Genomic DNA, 19,237 nt, shown 5'->3' with positions numbered 1-19,237 from the left:
TTGAACAAGTAAATGAAATAACTTTGTTTTGACAGAGAGAAATATTGTAAATACATCAGTAAAATAAATTATCACCTTATAAACACTCCTTACGGTTCTGATTGCTCTGGAGCTGTGTTGACAGCCTGAAGTCATAAACTAGACATGCAGTCAAACATCAAAGAAATACAAACTCGGGTAGCTTGTGGTTCTAAGCCTGTAATCCAATATGTGTAATATAACAGACACTTTAAGACACTTAAAGTATCTGGCATTACAACTGTATTTTTAGCACAGTTTTCCCTTTAAGGAAATTATGGGCTAAGAATCACAAGATATGTTTTTCCATCCTTTTACTTTCAGCTTCTCTGCTAAAAGTCTTCTTAAGTTTTATATGTGTCTCTTGTCAGTGGTATATAGTTAAATTTTTACTTTCAAAGGAAACTGACTTCATTTACATTCATATAAATACTAAAATATTTGGGTTTATTTCTCATTTCAGTATTGATCTGTTGCTTTCTATTTGTCCCACACATGTCTATGTTTCTTTTCTGTTTCTTACCTTCCTTAAGAATGTTCTTACTTTTCTCATTCCAAAATTTCCCATTTTAAGACTGGAAATTTTATAATCTTTCTCTTTGTTTAGCAACTACTCCTGACACACAAATGTGTGAAAGTCTAACATTGATCAATATCTTTACCCTTCTTAAATTACTTTAACTCCAAACACCCTCCTTTCAATTTATACTGGAGCAGTTATTGCTGTTGTTTATCTTAATTATAATTTAAATTATAATTTATCTTAAATTTAAATTAAATGTAATTTTATGAACTCCATGAAATACTATTTTTATTGTCTTTATAGTCTTTTTTCTTTAGATTTATTCACACGTAAAGTTTGTCATCTGACGTCATTTTCCCTATGCCTTTAAAATTTTCTCTCGTGAGGATCTATTGGGAACATTATTACCTTAAAAAGTACTTCCACTAGGAAAAGAATTTTAGATTGACAGTGATTCTCTATTATCATTTTGAAGATAATATATTACTCCATTGAATCCTGATTTTCATTATTGCTTTTGAGAATTCTGCTGCCTCACTGTCTTTCCTTTGAAAGTAATCTGCCTCTATTCTCTGACTAGTTTTAAGATTGTCTCTTGCCTTCGGTGTCCTGCAGCATCATTGTGGAGTACGTGGGTTCCTTTAAATTTATCCCAAATTGAAATATTTCTCTTTTTCATCAGTTCTGGGTGTTTTCCAGAAATTTCCTCTACCCTATTCTTGCTCCTTTCTCATTGTAATTCTGATAAGATACATGCTAGACCTTCTCATCCTATCCTCCATGACTCTTTTCTTTCATATTTTCTGTTTCCTTCTTGCTCTGTATTACATTCTGATTAATTTACTTATATCAGTTTCCCAGTTTGTGATTCAATTTTCAGCTATATCAAATCTGAAATTAAAGCTGATATATTGAGGTTTTAATTTCAATTATTTTATATTTCTAGTTTTCTCAAATCTGTTTGGACCTTTTCTGTTTGTTATTTTTAGTTGCTTCCTCTTTATCCATAGATTTAATCTCTTTTGTTCTTTAAGCTAATTCCAATACGTGACGCCTTTTGGGGTCTGATTCTATTGTTTATTGTTGCTGCTGGCTCTTGGTTTTACTGCCTTGTTTCATTTTGCTTTTTTGCTTTTGGAATAGCAGCTGATATTCATTAGAACTTTCTAAGAATTCTGTTAGACCTGGTTGGAAAGTGGACTCCACTAAGGACGATTTGTGTTTGCTTCCGCCAAGCATCCCAAGCATCTTGGACCATTACAATCTAGAACCGCTTTGGGCTTAAAGTTTTTCAGACCACTGGAGTAGTATGCATTCAGGGTATAAATCCTTACAAAAGCTGGCTTCTGTTTGTGAATTATCACAAAAGATACTCCTCCCCTCTCATTCCGAATCATCCTTGCAGGTCTCGGGAGGGAACGTGCAAGGGAGATCATTTTATTTCACCCTGCACTGAAAGTCTAATTCTTTTGTGTCCTGACTTTTAATAGGAAGCCTCCCGTTAAACATCCCACTGTTTTCGGTCAGCCATGGGCTTTGTCTTCTATCTGCTGTGACTTTGATTCAGTTTCACCAGGTTCAGCAGCTGTCTTCAAGGTGAAAGCTGGCTCCAGTACTCTGCCTACTTCTCCGGGTTCCTGCTTTTGCTTACTTTTTTTCGCTTTTAAGAGTTTCTTAGAATTTGTTAGTTCATCACTGCATGTACATTACCATACTGGACAGAAAGAGAAGGGATTTTTTTCTCAAAAAAAATAGGGTGTCACTAGAGCAACAATTAAATAAGCCTTTAGAAAAGTACTTGTTATTTACCACCGTTCTGAAGGCTAGAAGATTCCTGGAATAAAATAAAAATGATAAGCAGACAGGTTTCTATAAACATGAAGTGAAATCAAGCAATGTTGGTACCAAATGTCTGGTCACACTGTCTAACATTAGGACAGAATATTTAAAATTGGGATTTTAAAGTCTGGTGTTTTCCACATTGAACTGTATTTATTACACAGTTTTTAAACACTTCACATGATATAATATACATGATACTTTTAAGAATTTCTTAAAAGTATCCCAGCAGCTAATATGTACTTGTTTATCAAAAATAAAGCATCCCATCGGTTAAGGCTGAACTTAGCAAAGTAGTTCTGGGGAAAATAGTAAAATTCAGTCAAGCAGCCAGTCAGTACTCGATTCCAAATAATGGTTCCTAAAGTCCATTTAAGTAATTAAATTATACTAAGATATAGTATTGTCAAGGTGTGTATGTTCTTAGATGATTCATACTCTGGATAATCGAGCATACTTGATTAAGTCATGGAATAAAACTCAAGTGAGGCTACACGTAGGCACCTGGCATTTTACTCACTGGGACCATGTATTGATAGCTCGTGCATTCTGCGTAAGGCAGGAGAAACCCTCAGTCAAAAATAATAAGAAGTAAACGTATTGCCCTAGACAGGCAAATTTAGAAAAGACCAAATGGATCTAACAAAATTGATCAACATAACTAACAGGTGTATATAATTACAATCAAATCTTTTCTTCCCCTTAAAGTGATTTTTCTGGACAGTAGCCCAAATTTCTTACCTTATTATATAAGGCCACTGAGTATTTTTGCTAACCTCATCCTAAAACTAAACTCAGTTATCTTTGGCAGAATCAAGGATCCTTAAAAATGAATTTATTTTACAAACTGTGGTACCGATACAATGCCCTGCACTTGTGAATCATCTCAAGAGTACACCATTTTATATGTGGTTTTCTATAATTGATGTTTTGAGTCATTAAATGTACTGTTATTATTAATGATAATAGTAAACCCGATTGTAAAATGAAAGAGGTATTACAACATTGCTGATTTCACAGTAACTAGATGACTTACTTTCCATGCTTATTTGAATTTATTCTCATAAGGGGATTTTAGATTGCATAGTTTAGAAAGAAAAGGGAGAATGAATTTAAGTAGCAGAATTTTTCACTTACAGAAACAGTACCATCACAAAAAGTGCTGTGATATGCCCTGTTACTATGGTGAAGATTTTATAATATTTACTTTACATGATAAGTGTTATAAGTGGAGCTCTGTGTTGTTTGTTCAGCCTATTATGCAGATGGTGCTTGATTAAAATCTATTTTAAACTCCAGCGATCACTGCAAGTTCGTGTGCGTGAAACAGCTCTCCCAGCTCCATTAAAGGCTTTGGGACTGTGGCAGTTTATTTTTAATATGCTTGTAGACGTTTCTAACTTCTCCAGGGACATTTCAACATCAGTGATTCTCTTTCCTTGAGACTCTTAACTCCAGTACTCTGTATTCTTAAGAAGTGTTCTCTAAGTAGCACCATTAACACATGGCTTTTTTGAAGTGAAAAATTATTGTTTTCTTGTGATTAATAAGTTAAATACATCACTATAATTAAGCAATAAGACATGACAGGAGGTGGATTACCAGAAGCATAAGGACACCCCCTAGGGATTTGGGAAATACATCTATGTCTACAAGTAAGTTACAAGAAGCACATGTATCTGTGTAAAGCTTATGTGAGAGTAGTATCTTTACGTATTTGTGTATGTATTTGTTTATTCATGAGTGCTTAAATTGAATATGAAATAAGCCTGTGGGTGATCAAGATTACGGTTAAAGCCTCAAACCAGACATGTCCTTAGTTGCTATGATTTTCATACAACTTTTTTTTTTTAATAGAATGGAGTAGGACTCAAGAATTTGCATTTTTTTAATTAATCAATTTATTTATTTTTTGGCTGTGTTGGGCCTTCGTTTCTGTGCGAGGGCTTTCTCTAGTTGTGGCAAGTGGGGGCCCCTCTTCATTGCGGTGCGCGGGCCTCTCACTATCGCGGCCTCTCTTGTTGTGGAGCACAGGCTCCAGACGCGCAGGCTCAGTAGTTGTGGCTCACGGGCTTAGTTGCTCTGTGGCATGTGGGATCCTCACGGACCGTGGCACGAACCCATGTCCCCTGCATTGGCAGGCAGACTCTCAACCACTGCGCCACCAGGGAAGCCCTCATACAACTTTTATATGTGTCTCAAATGTCCTTTTCCTTGTCATTCTAAGCCTCTGCCCACTGCTGTATAATACAGGGGCGAAAATGTGTGATGATCCGCTGCATGTAAGACTCCGAACAGATGCTGTGAGGATGGAAAGATTAACGGAACCTGTCCTTACTCTCAATGTGCTTGTCATCGTGGGGAGTTTATATTTTTGCATTATATGGTTCCTTCTGTATTGTAAAGAGTATGACGTTGGAATTAAATTTAACTCTTCAGTCTTAGAACCCTAGTAACTCTAGAAATGTTATACACTAAAACAATGTCCAGTACACAGTGCTCTACAGTCCTATACAGTAGCCTCAAGTCCTGTATGACTGTGTACATTTAAATTTGACTAATTAAAATTAAATAAATAAAAAATGTATTTCCTCAGTTGCTCCAGCACAACATTCTCCATAGCCACATGTGGCTAGTGGCTACCCTTTCAAACAGTGCAGAGAACATTTCCATCTTTCCAGAAAATTCCATAAGATAGTGCTGCTCTAGACTGCAGAAGTCAGGGTCTCTTAGAAAATTAGGACATAAAATTATAAGCTTTCATTCCTCTAAGTAAGAATTCAGGATCCAGACAACACTCAAAATTAAGATCCAGGCATGTATTACAAACCCATTTAGCTAATTTCCTCACATCATTGTTCATTCCAAATAGTTGATGGTCAGAAAGGCCAGGTGTCTTTCAAGATACAATCCATTCCTGGCGTGTAAGAGGATCCAAATTATAGCCACCTTTCTTTCTTTAGGGAGGCTTTGTATATGAGATATGATCATGTGGTTTTCAAATATGTGATGAAACTACCGCCAGATAGTAGGCCTGACAAATTCCCAGTTTATTATACGGACTCTGAAATAGCAGCTCATTTCTGTACCTTCCCAAACACAGGCAAAAGGCAAAATAAAAAATAAGACCCTCACACATCAGGAGGCAAGGCCCAGTGTTCACGTGGCAGGCAGCCTTCACTTCACAGAGCACTGCCCACCTGCATGGGTGCATTAGACACCAGACCACAACAAGGAATTTGTATCCCGTTATTGCATCCTAAAAGCAAAGACATTGTACATATCCAGTAAGTCTTTATACAAGGAACACTGAGCAGTATCACAATGATTCCCTTCAAAGCACATTTTATTTTTAAAAACTCTTTCATACATAATTTTTATTTTCATTGTTTCCTCTTACATCAGCTTTTGGTGAAGGGGCGTTATCTTAAACCATAGTTCAGTTCTATGAGGGCAGTTTTATAAGTGGCCAGAATATTATGAACCAAGAATATAGGAACAAGCCAGGAAAATAGGGGAAGCCTCCAGAAAACCAACCAAATTGATTGGCTGCATGGAATTGTTCAGAGATTCCTGTAGCGTTGCTCTACGTGGCCTCAAAACAGTAATTTGTGGTTTTCATACACTTGATACTTAGAGCTTCTCACTGGCAGTAACAGGTTCTCCTGCTTCTGCAGAGAATCCCTAGAAAGAAGGGCCACGTTGCCCAGCAGGAGGATAACTGTCCTTTCTGTTATCACAGGGCATCACGTATCCAGTAGATCGTACCATGTTGTCCAATCCCAATTTAAAAAGAAAGGAAGCATAAAGATCAGTAGTTCAAACACAATTTTGGACAATGGAATCGGGAAACTATTTAAATTATTTGGGAAAATCTTTTAATAAAAATATTTGCAGTGAATCATAGGAAATTTATCTCTACAACTGACATTTGATTATTTTCTACAAAGACAGATATAATCTGCAATCATGGAGATTTTAATGTTTCAGATCACTAATTTTTCCAATTAAAATTTAAAAGGAGTCCAGGTGTAAATATTCCCCATGGAGAACCATTCATTTCCCTACACTTTGTTCCCTTTGTCTAAATATTCCCAATCCTTGATGAAATATGACCTCCAATGTCACGATCCCTTCATTTTTAATATTCTTCATTGTGGTCTTTCTTGAATCCTTTTTATTTTTCTTCTTGATATTTTGTTATTTTGAATATAGGAATAGTTATGTTTAGAAAATTTGGAAATTATAAAAAAAATAAAGAAGATAAAGATGTCAAATAGCAATTGTTTCTATGCTCAGAATTCAGAGGAAAAGAACTTGACACTCATCCACCCACAAATGGTAATGGAAACCCTTCGTCTTAAGACACTCTTAAGTACAAACTCACAAGAGAAGACAGTCTACAGCAAAAGAAAAAAGAGAAAAACCATCAGGAACACTACCATTTAATGGCCAGGTGGAGGAGGATGGGCCTAGAAATGATTCTGGAAACAGTGAGGGCACCGAGGTATGCATGAAACCCAGAGACCGTGATGTCATGGAGCCCTTGGAAGAGACAGGACACTCCCAGTGAGAAAGCAGGTCAGGGGAAGAGTAAAAAGCGCACTGGGTTTATCAGCGTGGTCCTTGGCGACCTTATTGAAAGCTAAGCAATGGGGAGGTACAGTGAGTTGCTGAAGCTGCCTGCAGCCAGCACAACCACGTGGAGGGGTCTGGCTGTGAAGAGAAGATGGCTCTGTGTAGCCTTGGGGCAAAGAGAAAGTTGGCTTGTTTGTTGCGTGTCTGAACTAGTTCAAGGGCAGTTGGAGGAGTAGAGTTGAGAGTGACTGAGACCAGTGTCTCCTGCTCCTAGACTTTCTCATTTAATCAGTATAGAGCTAAAGCCTGGACATGAGGGTGTTATTTAAGTTTCCCAGTTGATTCTAACATTCAGCCATTGAGAATGACCATTCTAGGTCGTATTTGCCTACATGTTTAGTTTAGAGCCGTTACACCGGTTTGCCCAGTATCAACTCAGCCCAGTCCCAGCATCCTTGTCCTTTGGCAGATTTACCTGAGGACCAGTCATTTGACAGGATCACCTCAAACCCATCCTGGGGAAGTTATCTTCTAGTATTAATCTACGTTAGCTTGTCAGCTCAGTTCAGAGCATCCTGTCCCCATGGGGTTGTTCATTCTGCTTCAGTAGACAGTTTCAAAATGATAATCTTTTAAATAACTTTCTCACTAAAGCCAAAGCCAAAGAATTCACTTAGTTTTTTTCCTGTCTCTGTTCGGTTCCCAAGGCATATCTTTTAAACCAAGACCATATGGCATCACAAATTAGTGTTAAGGTCATTTCTTTCCATTCATTCAGTAAAAAGTTACTACTATGTCATAATTAACATCTGAATATCATTTTAAAGTTTTAAACATATTTATATATATGTCATCTCAGTAATCACAAAATGGCACAGCAGCTGGTTTGCAGTAGAGGAAATGGAGGCCCAGAAAAATTATGTAACTTGCCAAGATTTCACAGCTAAAAATAGTAAAGGAGGACATGAGTGTGGATCCTCTGATGTCACATCCACTGGCCTCTCAGGAGATCATGCTTCGTCTCCAGTGGTGGCAGTTACTTTACACATATTACTCTGCCTGGCAAGTCATCTGAATAAGATACATATTACATTGTTTGCCAAGAAGAAAAAAGCAACAACAGTCATAATAAGAGAAGGTGAGGGTGCAGAACCTCCCTGATAATGGTGACTTCCTCAGGAGACAGTGTACAGGGGCCTTTGTGCTGGTGAGAGAGGCGTGTGGAAAGAGGGTTCCTTCCAAGACAACAGTACTTGATACTCATGTAGATTCATATACTTTTAGAACTAGAAAGAAATCGTAGCCCAAATCTCTCATTCTATAGAGGTGGATAAAGTGACATCGCTTATAATCAGTATCAAAGTTCAAATGCAGATGTCTTAAATATCAATACATTGGGGGGGTGTTTTCCCACTTGCATCATAATAACAATTCAGATTATCCAAATATTCATACTCAAGGAAAAATGGGAGAAAATGGAATCTATCCTGAAACTGAATATTAAAGCTGTTCTAGAAATGTCTAGATTTGAGGATCTAGTTTACAGAGGTGCACTCTCCAATATGGTAGCGACTAGCCACATGTAGCTATTTCAATTTAAGGCAATTAAAATTATATAAAATTTAAAATTTTGTTTCTTATTCCTGCTAGCTGCATTTCACATACTCATTAGTTACATGTAACTAGTGGCTACCATATTGAATAGTGCAGATTTTAGAACTTTACCCCCACTGCAGAAGCTTCTGTTGGACATCGCTGATCTAGGGTCTAGATTATGCCATTCTCCACACCAGCAGCACTCCGTAGACCTAAGTGCAACACCAAAAGCCATTCAACTTTATTCATTGGACATGTTGCCCACTATTGTTTAAAAATCATAAGGAGGGGGCTTCCCTGGTGGCGCAGTGCTTGAGAGTCCGCCTGCCGATGCAGGGGACACGGGTTCGTGCCCCGGTGCGGAGAGATCCTACATGCCGCGGAGCGGCTGGGCTCGTGAGCCATGGCCACTGAGCCTGCGCGTCCGGAGCCTGTGCTCCGCAACGGGAGAGGCCACAGCGGTGAGAGGCCCGCGTACCGCAAAAACAAAATCATAAGTAGGAGGAGAAGGATAAAGTCCCAGAAGCAAACAGGTTAGATTGCTCATCCAGTAGGGTTACCACACGAGGCATCTGCTGCTGTCAGTCACGATGCTGCTCCTCATTCAGCTTCCTGAGTGAGAACAAGAAAACGTTGAGCGAGTTAAGGTATAATATCTAACAGTACAGTAGTAGTATAAAGAGAATCAATAATATTTTAAAGTTATGCAGACTAGGCTGGAAAAGGATGAATATGAAAATTACATGAAATAAGTTTTACTTGAAAATTACATGAAATAAGTTTTACTTGAAAAAACAGTAACAACAGCAAAACCAAGTGTCCCTTAGAAACGTCTGTGTTTGCGTGATGTGCGTGGGTGAGTATATCTATGTAAGTCTCAAGGGAGAGCAATATGATTTGTCCTCAAATTTTCTTAGTTCTTCTATAATTCAGATTGTGTTTTATTTCAGGTCAATGGTGGAGAGAAGCGACCTGCCTCTGACATGGGGAAAAAACCAAAAACCCCCAAAAAGAAGAAGAAGAAGGACCCTAATGAGCCCCAGAAGCCTGTGTCTGCTTATGCGTTATTCTTTCGTGATACTCAGGCTGCCATCAAGGGCCAAAATCCAAATGCTACCTTCGGTGAAGTCTCTAAAATTGTGGCTTCAATGTGGGATGGCTTAGGAGAAGAGCAAAAACAGGTAAGAAAAGATGCGAAAGGGAATGAATCAACATGATTTGAGAAAGTGTACGCATTCTAAAGAAATGGCTTCTAGGGATGGTGGGTGAATTCTTCAGATACTAGAACTGAAGCTGAGAATGTGACCCATCAGAACCAGACTTCAGGGGACTTTGACATAATTTTATACTCCTTTATTGCTCTGTTATAAATAACATGTTAGTTCCTTTGTTTCAAAGTTTATATAGTGTAGTTACTTTTGGAAGGACTTTTACGCATCCCAGCCAGGATTACGTCATTCCTTAATGTTGCCAATGCGATCATAAAGACAGAAAAAATACTAAAAGTATTTTGAGAACTGTCCACACCTCTCTTCAGCACTTACTATTTATTCTTTTGTCATCAAAACCCTCTTTGCTCTTTGCTAAATGAACCTCAAATTTAAGGGTTTCTATCCTTATCCATTCCCTAAAGACCATCCGAGTATGTTATTCAATCCCTCTTGTACTATATTTCTAGGTTGTATTAAATGGGCCCAGATGCCTGGTTATTTTCTTCTTCTCTTGTGGATTGCCGTGGTGTGATTCAGGACCACACTGCTGGCGGTGGAGGGCCGTGAGACACTTTGTATCTCAGCCATAGGGCGAGTAGCCCAGAATGTCTTAAGGAGGGTGGGAACTGTGGAGAGAAAGAGTTCAGTATGCAGACGTAGCCCACTTCAACAAAGAAGCAATATTGATCCCAGATTCCTAAGCCAGGGACTAGATTGCCGTTGTCACCATCCAGAATTTCATGGTCACGAAGGAAAAATTAGACAAGCATTATCATTAAAGTTCAGTTACTGAGACGATCCAGTAGTTGAAGCTTTAGCTGCTGCAGAATACTTTACGGCATTAATGACGGGTTAGTCTCATTGGATTCTTGACAGAGGCTTTTTACCTCTCCTCACCAGGTCCAGGGAAGTATGTAAGAAACAGAACATCTCAAACCTATGTACATCTATAAGAACTATATATTGTATTATCCGTCAACATCTATAATGTATATCATGTTTTATACTTTGAAGAACACTTTTACGTGATTTATCTCATTTGTTCTGCTCAATACTCGTAGATACTTTTTTTTTTGGTGTACATTGAACATTTATTACAACTAATTGGCGATGTGATAAGACAGTGCTCACGTGGCCTGAACGTGGTCACAGTCACAACAAAGCTTAATCCAGCCCAGCAGATACAAATGAAAGTGTAAACCGTGAAGACATGTTTAGATACGTAGAAGTACCTATAAAAGTGACATTGAAACAACTGTATATCCTTAAAAAATATAGAGCCCGCTAGTGCCGTTTTACCCCATTCAACTCACACGTTCGTATGGGAGGTGGTATCTGTTTTTATACTTACGACTTCCAATAACTAGAAGGGACGGAAGCTGCCCCAAAGTTTGCTGCGCTTCTAAGTGGAGGGAAGCAATAGGGGAGTAAAATACATTTGGCTGGAAGGAATATTCGTGCTTTAAACAATGACTTATGCAACACTTTGTGAAGAGAGTAAAACATTTTCCCTAAGATGCTGTTATTAAGAATCCCAGGTAAGTCAACATTTCCATTTTATTTGGGGAGGCATCAGAAACAATCCAACTAAGTGACTAAATGATAATGACAACGAGAAACTTATCTCAGGAGTTGAATGTTCCTTGGCCTTAAAAATAACATGCTTGCTCTTAGGAAACAGCTGATCTCTGATCCTCGTCCCAGGTCTGGAATGCCTAAGAAATAATTTTTAGTGTAAAACAGGATCATTCCGTTAGTCTTTTGTGTATTCCCTTTGTTTTAAGGTGTTTAGTTTCTAATAAGGGTCTTCGGTATGCATTTGTTTTTTTTCTAAAGTTTCAACACAGAGTGAAATTTCCATTCACTTGACATGTGACATGTCAATTCCCTTTATTCGCATATATACTGAAATGCACTAGTCTTTGGTTTCATAAAACCAGGTTTCACATAATTTAACCTTTTTGCCAAAGACAGTAATTAATAAGTGTATATTGCGTGATTGTGTCATATTCATAGATACACATAATCAAGGTAATGATAATAATCTATTCAAGAGAAACAGACCTATACTTTAAAATAGCCAGAAAAAGTACCTTTCTTTTCCTGCATTCATTCTAATTCATATTTAAGTCCCTTGTTATCACTTGATTAAACAAAGTTCCCTTTAAAAAAAAATTGTGTAGGCCTGAATGAAGCAGCTTAGCAGAACAGTAATACTGACAAGACGTCATCTTACACCGTTAGCTAACATGGACATGAAGGCAGTGACCGTCTACAATGTGTGAAATGCCACAAGAAGTCATCAGCAGGGGAGGGGAGTTCATGTCAGTCCAGTTTCTTCAAGAACACTAGGTGGGGTTTCAGCTTCCTCCTGCTAAGTTGCTTTAAGGACATTTTTCTTGGATGTTTCCAGAACTTCTCCTCCCAAAAGAAACTCATCCAAAATAAAATAAGCCTTCTCAAAATTAAAGATGATGTCAAGTTCACACACACTGCCAAAATACTTGTCAAGTAATTCCACATAATGATGAATTATTTCCAGGGTAATTAGTTCATTGCCCTGATCCCCAATAGCACAGCAAAAATACAGACTGGCATGTCTCGGGAACTGCTCTTTCACCTGCTGAGCCCACAGCAGGTTTCTTCCTTCCTCACAGATACTTTTATCTGAAGTTTGCAAACTATGAAATGGGGCCAGATGGTTAAATGCAGTCACTTATTCATTCAACAAATATTTGTTGCATGTTTACTGTGTGCCCCAGGCACTGTTCTAGACACTGGGAGTAGAGCAGAGAAGAAGGCAGAGTCCCATTCTGTTGATTGATTTGTCTAAAATTCCACACTGTGACTAGAACTTATCATTCAACTTAACAATTTTTTTCTCACCAATTCATGGAACCAATTATAGTTGTGATGGTAAAACCAGTTGCTAAGGAAACACAGAGCCCACTCCCCCGGTTCTCTCCAACCCCCCTTTACTGTAAGCCAAAGCTGTCCTTTACGATCTGAAGTCTCTACACATTTTCTTATGTCCTTTTCAAGATTGCCAGCCCCAGGGAAGGGCTTCACAGGAAAGCACAGGCCTACCACGTGGAGCTCTGCTACAAGAGTCGTCTCTGAGGCTGGAAAACACACCACAGAAGCGTTCTCCTTGCATTCGATTAAAATACTCATCTCACAATTAAGAGGGTGGTTGACATTGTATTTTATGATTCCACTGAAAACCTGATATAGTTGTTTGAGGATTTCAGAGCTGGTTTCTATCCTAACTCAGATCAGTTTGCTCTCACACTCCCATGGCTGAGGTGTGGTTCCCCCCTGCTGCTGGACACTCACGATGGAATTGTAGAGGGGCTCATTCCTCCACTCACTACAGCTTCACGGATTGAGAAACTGAGTGCACATCCACCAGGAATCCCAACCGCATCCCTGTCCCTGCTCCACCCATGATCCAAGCACCAAGACACACCTCTCTCTCTGCTTTGACAACCCCTGTGTGTAGTCTTGGATAGGGACAAGGCCTCAATGCTGTAAGCTCTTTCGAGTATACTTGTGATGACAAAACATTTTCCTGGGCTTCCCTGGTGGCACAGTGGTTGGGAGTCCGCCTACCGATGCAGGGGACACGGGTTCGTGCCCCGGTCCGGGAGGATCCCACATGCCGCGGAGCGGCTGGGCCTGTGGGCCATGGCCGCTGAGCCTGCGCGTCCGGAGCCTGTGCTCCGCAAAGGGAGAGGCCACAACAGTGAGAAGCCCACGTACCGCAAAAAAAAAAAAAAAAAAAAAAAAACATTTTCCTCATTCTCTTTTATTTCCAATTTAATAACCTGTAATGAGTCTGTCTTTGGGCTCTCTCTCTCTTTTTTTTAAACACTTTGGCTGTACCTGGTATGTAGGATCTTAGTTCCCCGACCAGGGATCGAACCCGCCCCCTGGGTGGTGGAAGCGTGAAGTCTTAACCACTGGACCACCAGGGAAGTCGCTGGGTTCTCTCTTAATGGAAATAATAGGGGGTTTTTTCAAGAATTTGTTTTATAAATAAAGGATGAAATTATATAATAGCTGACCCTATTTAACTCATCGGGTATTATAAAGTAATTTCATAATCAAAATGCAGTTGTTTTAAAAAGTTATGCTAAGATTGCTTAGGAAAATATACTAATAGAAATAACTATCTTTGTCTCTTCTAGAAAAGTTAATATTTTAACATTTGAGCACCATTTTCAAAACAAGGTACTGGGAGCAGTCTGAGTCACTCGAAAATGGTTTGTCCCCATGCCTTATGTTCCTTTGACTTGACAGGGGTTCAGCATAGCTTATCCTTTTCTCTTAAAAGATGATCTTGCTTAATAAAGATAGTGAAACTGCAGAGTATGCCAAAAAGGATGGTTTATGACACAGGGTGCAAGTCGATCCCAGGGACAAGCAGAGAGAGGGTCCAATGAATGAAATAAGATGCCACGCTTACAAAAGGGAGCATATTGCATCTGACGGGGCTGCTGGGACACCACGTGGCAGCCCCTGTCTACCAGTTTGCAGGAATGGCCAGCGAAGCGTGCATGCCCGCCTAGGACGCACGTTTGGGCATCAAGAGAATGTCAGCAAAATATCCTAAAGTGTTAGCATGGTGTGTTACCACCTGTTCTTTCCATTTATGTTGACTCATTGTGCCAACATAATATAATATCTCTATTTCAAGCTTAAATTAATTGTATTTTACTCTCATTTAATATTCAAATTGGGGAGCACATGCTATGTACTTTGAAAGGAATGTTGCTGAAGCCGATTAGAGGCAGACCATTAAACTTCAAAATTTAGGACAAATGTGCATGTTTCAGAACAGCCCCACGTGACGCTGTTGGCATCGTGTAGGCAGCTGGTTCAAGCAGAAGGCTAGGATTTCATGCACCACGATTGTTCAAAAATCCCGTTGTCATAACAGCCCCCAATTATGAACAGCTACAAATGTAAACACGAACTGGAGAAAATGGACAAAATTATTGATGACTTATTAGGGGCTCAGAAAATTACAATACTTAAGGAAAAACAGCTATTAGTGAGATTACAATCGAATGTTTACTTGCCAGCCAGAGGGAACAGGACTAATAGGGCTGCTGTGTGTTTGTGTCACATGCTTCCTCATTGTGGAGTTCAGGCGGGACTAACAAGCCATGCAGATGGGCAGATCTTTATCTTCAGAAGCCATGATAAGGGAGAAACTATATGTCCTTTGGTTCCTATGAAGAATCTCTCGAAGAAGAAAAATCAGAAGGAAGCTGAAAGAAGTGCTAAAAATCCTCCAGGAATACAAAACCTCCCATATGAATCATTCCTACCAAAGCCAGTGAACAAACTTCACATGTCAGAGATCTCTCCGTTTTATACTTTGGAAGATGGTGCTGAATCTGGAATGGGAGCAGGATTGTGTTTGGGATTCCAACTGGAGGTTTTAAATGCTAATGAATCCTAAGACAGTGGACAGCCCGGTTCAGAGCCGTACTAAGTTGTTTTAAAAAGGCACCAGATGGAGAGGGGGAAATAAAACATAAGCGTGGCTGTGATGTTGGTCTTTGCTACTTATCTTTCACTGACTGGAACCTACAGAGAAAGAAAAATAATAACATAACAAGATCACGCCCTTTGTATTAGACTCCTTGGAGTTTCGACCCTCAGCATCTTTTTTTATGAAGGTCCAGCTAGATTTCCTGTCTCTCCCCGTTATTTCTGAATTCTGTGACTCTGCATCCAAGTCTGGGATCTGAGTTCACAGTTAATGGAGAGCAAATCAAACCCCACTAAATTAAAGAGTCCGTCCAGCTTTGAAGCAGAAGAGATTGGTCCAAAGAGCTGTAAAGTGTTCTTGGGTCCTTTTTAGCCATGGAAAGTCAGCTCTTAAGTGGGAAAGGAAAGTCACCTTAAATCAGAACCAGATGTAAATTACTAAGTGAACCTTAAGTTCCTAATTGGAGACACAGTTGGGCTGTAATACATTTAGCAAATTACAAACAAAATGTTCTTGTTTACATTACATTAAATGGCTTTAGAGCTTCAGCCAAAGAGCTAAATAAACATGCTGTTAGGCTAAAAATGGAGTGGAAGGCCGTTCAGAGTTTGGTGTGTTCAGGAGAAACCACAGCCCACGGTGCCCAGAGAGCCTATTTTTGTAAATGCTAGCCCTGTTGTGGGAGCAGAGAGTGGATTTACCTCGAGATCCAGAGCCTAATGAGCAGATATCACTTGCAGGGAAACTGTTTGAATATTGTAACATATGCCTTCTTTCAGGATGCATAATTCATATCCAAGGATATTAGCCATAGCAGTTCAGCTCAACAGCAACACCTCATTATTTTATCCCTCAGTATTTATTCCTATGTTTGACGCCTTATGAAATTACTGTTAATGTGTTTATATAAGGGCAGATCTGACACAAGTGGGAAGAATGTAATTTCCTGCTCATTCTTTCCTGCTGCTGTGTCCTCTTCCCCTGGTAGAAGTGGCAAGTGTAAATAGTTAATTTGCTTCAATTATGAGCCTGTCCTGCTAAATTAGAAGCAGCAGGGATATGAAGAGCCAGAATTATACTTATAAGGCAGCTGACAAATCCTCTGAGCCCACGGAATCAAATCATTTACTCCTCACTGGTGCTCAAACACCCACTACAGATATGCTGCCGGGGTTTTTTCCCCCGCCCCGTATCTTATGATAAAATGTGGATTTTATGTCAACAGCACTTCAGGTTAACTAAAATCCTATTGCACTGTCACACTCACGCATGTGTTTATCTTGGCCAGTTCCTTATAAACACTGTGCATTTTCACCAATTTTTTTAAACTAGGAGTAAAGGATATATAAAATAATTGTTCATTTAAAAACTGTAGAATGTAAGAAAAGTTTATATTTGTAAAAACTTAAAACAGCAGTTAGAAATATTACATGCAATGGTGAGCATATTTCACCTCTAAAACACAGGTAAGTATAAATACATATAATCATTGGTACATAAATGGGATTATGGCATGCCTTCATGGGTATAAATACACGTTGAAATATTCCACGCTCAGACAGAGGGAGCAGACATTCCACTTGAAAGGTTCCATGACATCAGCAAGGAGAGAACTTGAATATAATACTCAATGGTAGCTTTCTTAGAATAACAAACCACAGCAAATAACTAAGTTAGGACAGGATGAATTCAAAAGTGTTTGGATGAGCTGGGGAAAATGATGAATGATGTATTATATTATGTATTATTGGTCAACATGTTTGGGGCGGGCGGGTTGTCTGTCTGTATATCAAATCTTCTACTTCTGTTGATGCCCACTCTAATCCAGAAGATGCAATTCGGCATTTTACCATGCACACCCATGCCATGCTGACCCATGGAAGGAGAAACCTGAGACTAGGGACTATACACCGGATCACAGGTATTTCCTGACCACCTACTGTGTACCAAGCTCTGCCCTGCCTGCTGGGGCTTCTGCTGTGGACAGAAAGATGACAGGCCCTGCAGTTGGGGGTCTAAGAGAGGCATCAAGGGGAGAGCTCACGCAGCCAGGAGGAGCCATTGCATGAACAAAGGTGGATCTTAGCTACCAGATCAATTTGATTATATATATATGTGTAATATGTATATGTGGGGGGGTTGTCTGCATTTCTTGTGTGCCTGACACAAAAAATGCACACATTAGAGGCATATTTTTAATGGCTTTTTTTGGTTCTGTAGCTTCAGTTCCTCACACCATGAAGGCACATAATAGATACTCAATATATTGTTAAGCATAATCAAACGACATTATACTCGCCCCGGTCATCCTCATTTAATGAATCTACAGATATACTTTGCGGCCATTTGTTCAGATGGGGAGTGTGCTTCTTTCTGATCCCTACCATTCCAAAAACAGGCTACACCATTGTTGTGTAGACGATTTGTACGCATTTGATGGATCCCAAAAAGAATCAATAGCAAGATGTTTGACACATTGTATAATATTTTCAATGCTCTGAATGCTAATTTATAAAGTTCTCTGAGTTCTGGAATGCTTAAGAAAATGCTGAGCAAGCTACACAAATGGAAATTGAACTGCATTTAAGGACTAAGTTCTGTATAAAACACAGAGGCGCTTGCTGTCACTGTCCTAAGTAACAACAGCATTCAAAGATGCTGCAGACATCAATTCCTCAAGTACTGTGTATGACAGGGAATTGTGATTAAATTATGATTTCTTACATAACTGTATTTCTAAGCATTTTCTATAAATATGAACTTATACTGGGGGGAAAAAACTGCATTTGAAGTTAACGAAAAAGAAAAGCGCCTTCTAGTTTTACAGTGTTTGGATAAAATCCAGAATTGGAAGAATTATGTTTTTTCTTATTATTACTGTAAGGAGTTGAAATCAACTACAACTAGAGATTAACTCAGGGCCAGAGCCGAAAAGAGGGAAGGAAGAAGGACCTGAATGGTGTTTATAAGATTTTACTTTTTTGTATAAGTTAGATGGATTGTTTGGGGAGGAGGCAGAAAGTGGATAAAAGCAAAGCGGCGGAGGCTGCATTAGAATTTTGTCTGTTAGTGTGCATCGCAGCCACTGATACTGAACTGCTGATTTTAATTAGAGACTATTAGCCTGTAAGACATATATATTACACATGCTGGGACGTAGAGCATTTAAAAAATGATTCGCAGAATCACTAGATTACATGAACAGAATTTGGATTCTCTAGAATTGCTATTTGATGTATGTTTTAGTTTAGCCATTATATATGTTTTAGTTTAACCACTGAGATGCGATCCTTAGATAGGATATGGTAGCTTTCTTAGAATAACAAACCACAGCAAATAACTAAGTTAGGACAGGATGAATTCAAAAGTGTTTGGATGAGCTGGGGAAAATGATGAATGATGTATTATGATTTTTAAATCCTCATCTGGCCAACTTTGCACTTTATTTCAAACAGCTGTAGACCATTTGGAAGCCATTTTGTAGTTCAACTGAGTACTAATATTTACTGTGTGAATCACATTTCTTTAAAATATTTGTCTTTCCCTGAGAGAGAGAGAGACCATTTCTTTCCCAGACTTAACTTTGATATAAATCAGACCTATCCTCCTAGATTAGAAGGTTTGATCATTGCAGTGGGCTGTTCATTGCCAAACGCAGTCAGCGTCATCTCTGGTTTCAGCAAGCAGAAGACTTTCTCCATCCATAAATAGAGCTTTGAAACGTTTTTGAGGATCTTTTTACTGATGATTTTTAAATATCTGTTCTCAAGTAGGAATTTAAGTATGTGGAATTCTTACATGTTTTTTTATCATTCACGCATACGTTTGAGGCCTTTCTTCAGACATTTCCATCAAATATAGAATTCAGAAAGCATCCTTGTACAATTTTAGAAGGTAGCATCATAGAGACATACAGGGTGAATAATATTTGAGCCATTAGCTAGTTCTCAAAGGTGGAGGTTCAAAATT

The 19,237-nt window shown here is 38.9% G+C and overlaps 1 protein-coding gene across 1 annotated transcript in view; it reads left to right on the top strand.

The window, feature by feature from the left end:
• Positions 1-19,237, top strand: part of TOX (thymocyte selection associated high mobility group box) — a 297,453-nt gene that overhangs the window by 254,729 nt on the left and 23,487 nt on the right. Inside the window, exon 5 of the mRNA XM_082858836.1 lies at positions 9,505-9,735. Coding sequence (XP_082714962.1) covers positions 9,505-9,735 — 231 coding nt within the window. The remainder of the gene's footprint in view (positions 1-9,504; positions 9,736-19,237) is intronic.

Source organism: Leucopleurus acutus (assembly GCF_964270905.1).
Source record: "Leucopleurus acutus genome assembly, chromosome: 17".
NCBI lineage: Eukaryota > Metazoa > Chordata > Mammalia > Artiodactyla > Delphinidae > Leucopleurus > Leucopleurus acutus.
This window is presented reverse-complemented; position numbering and strand designations above follow the sequence as displayed.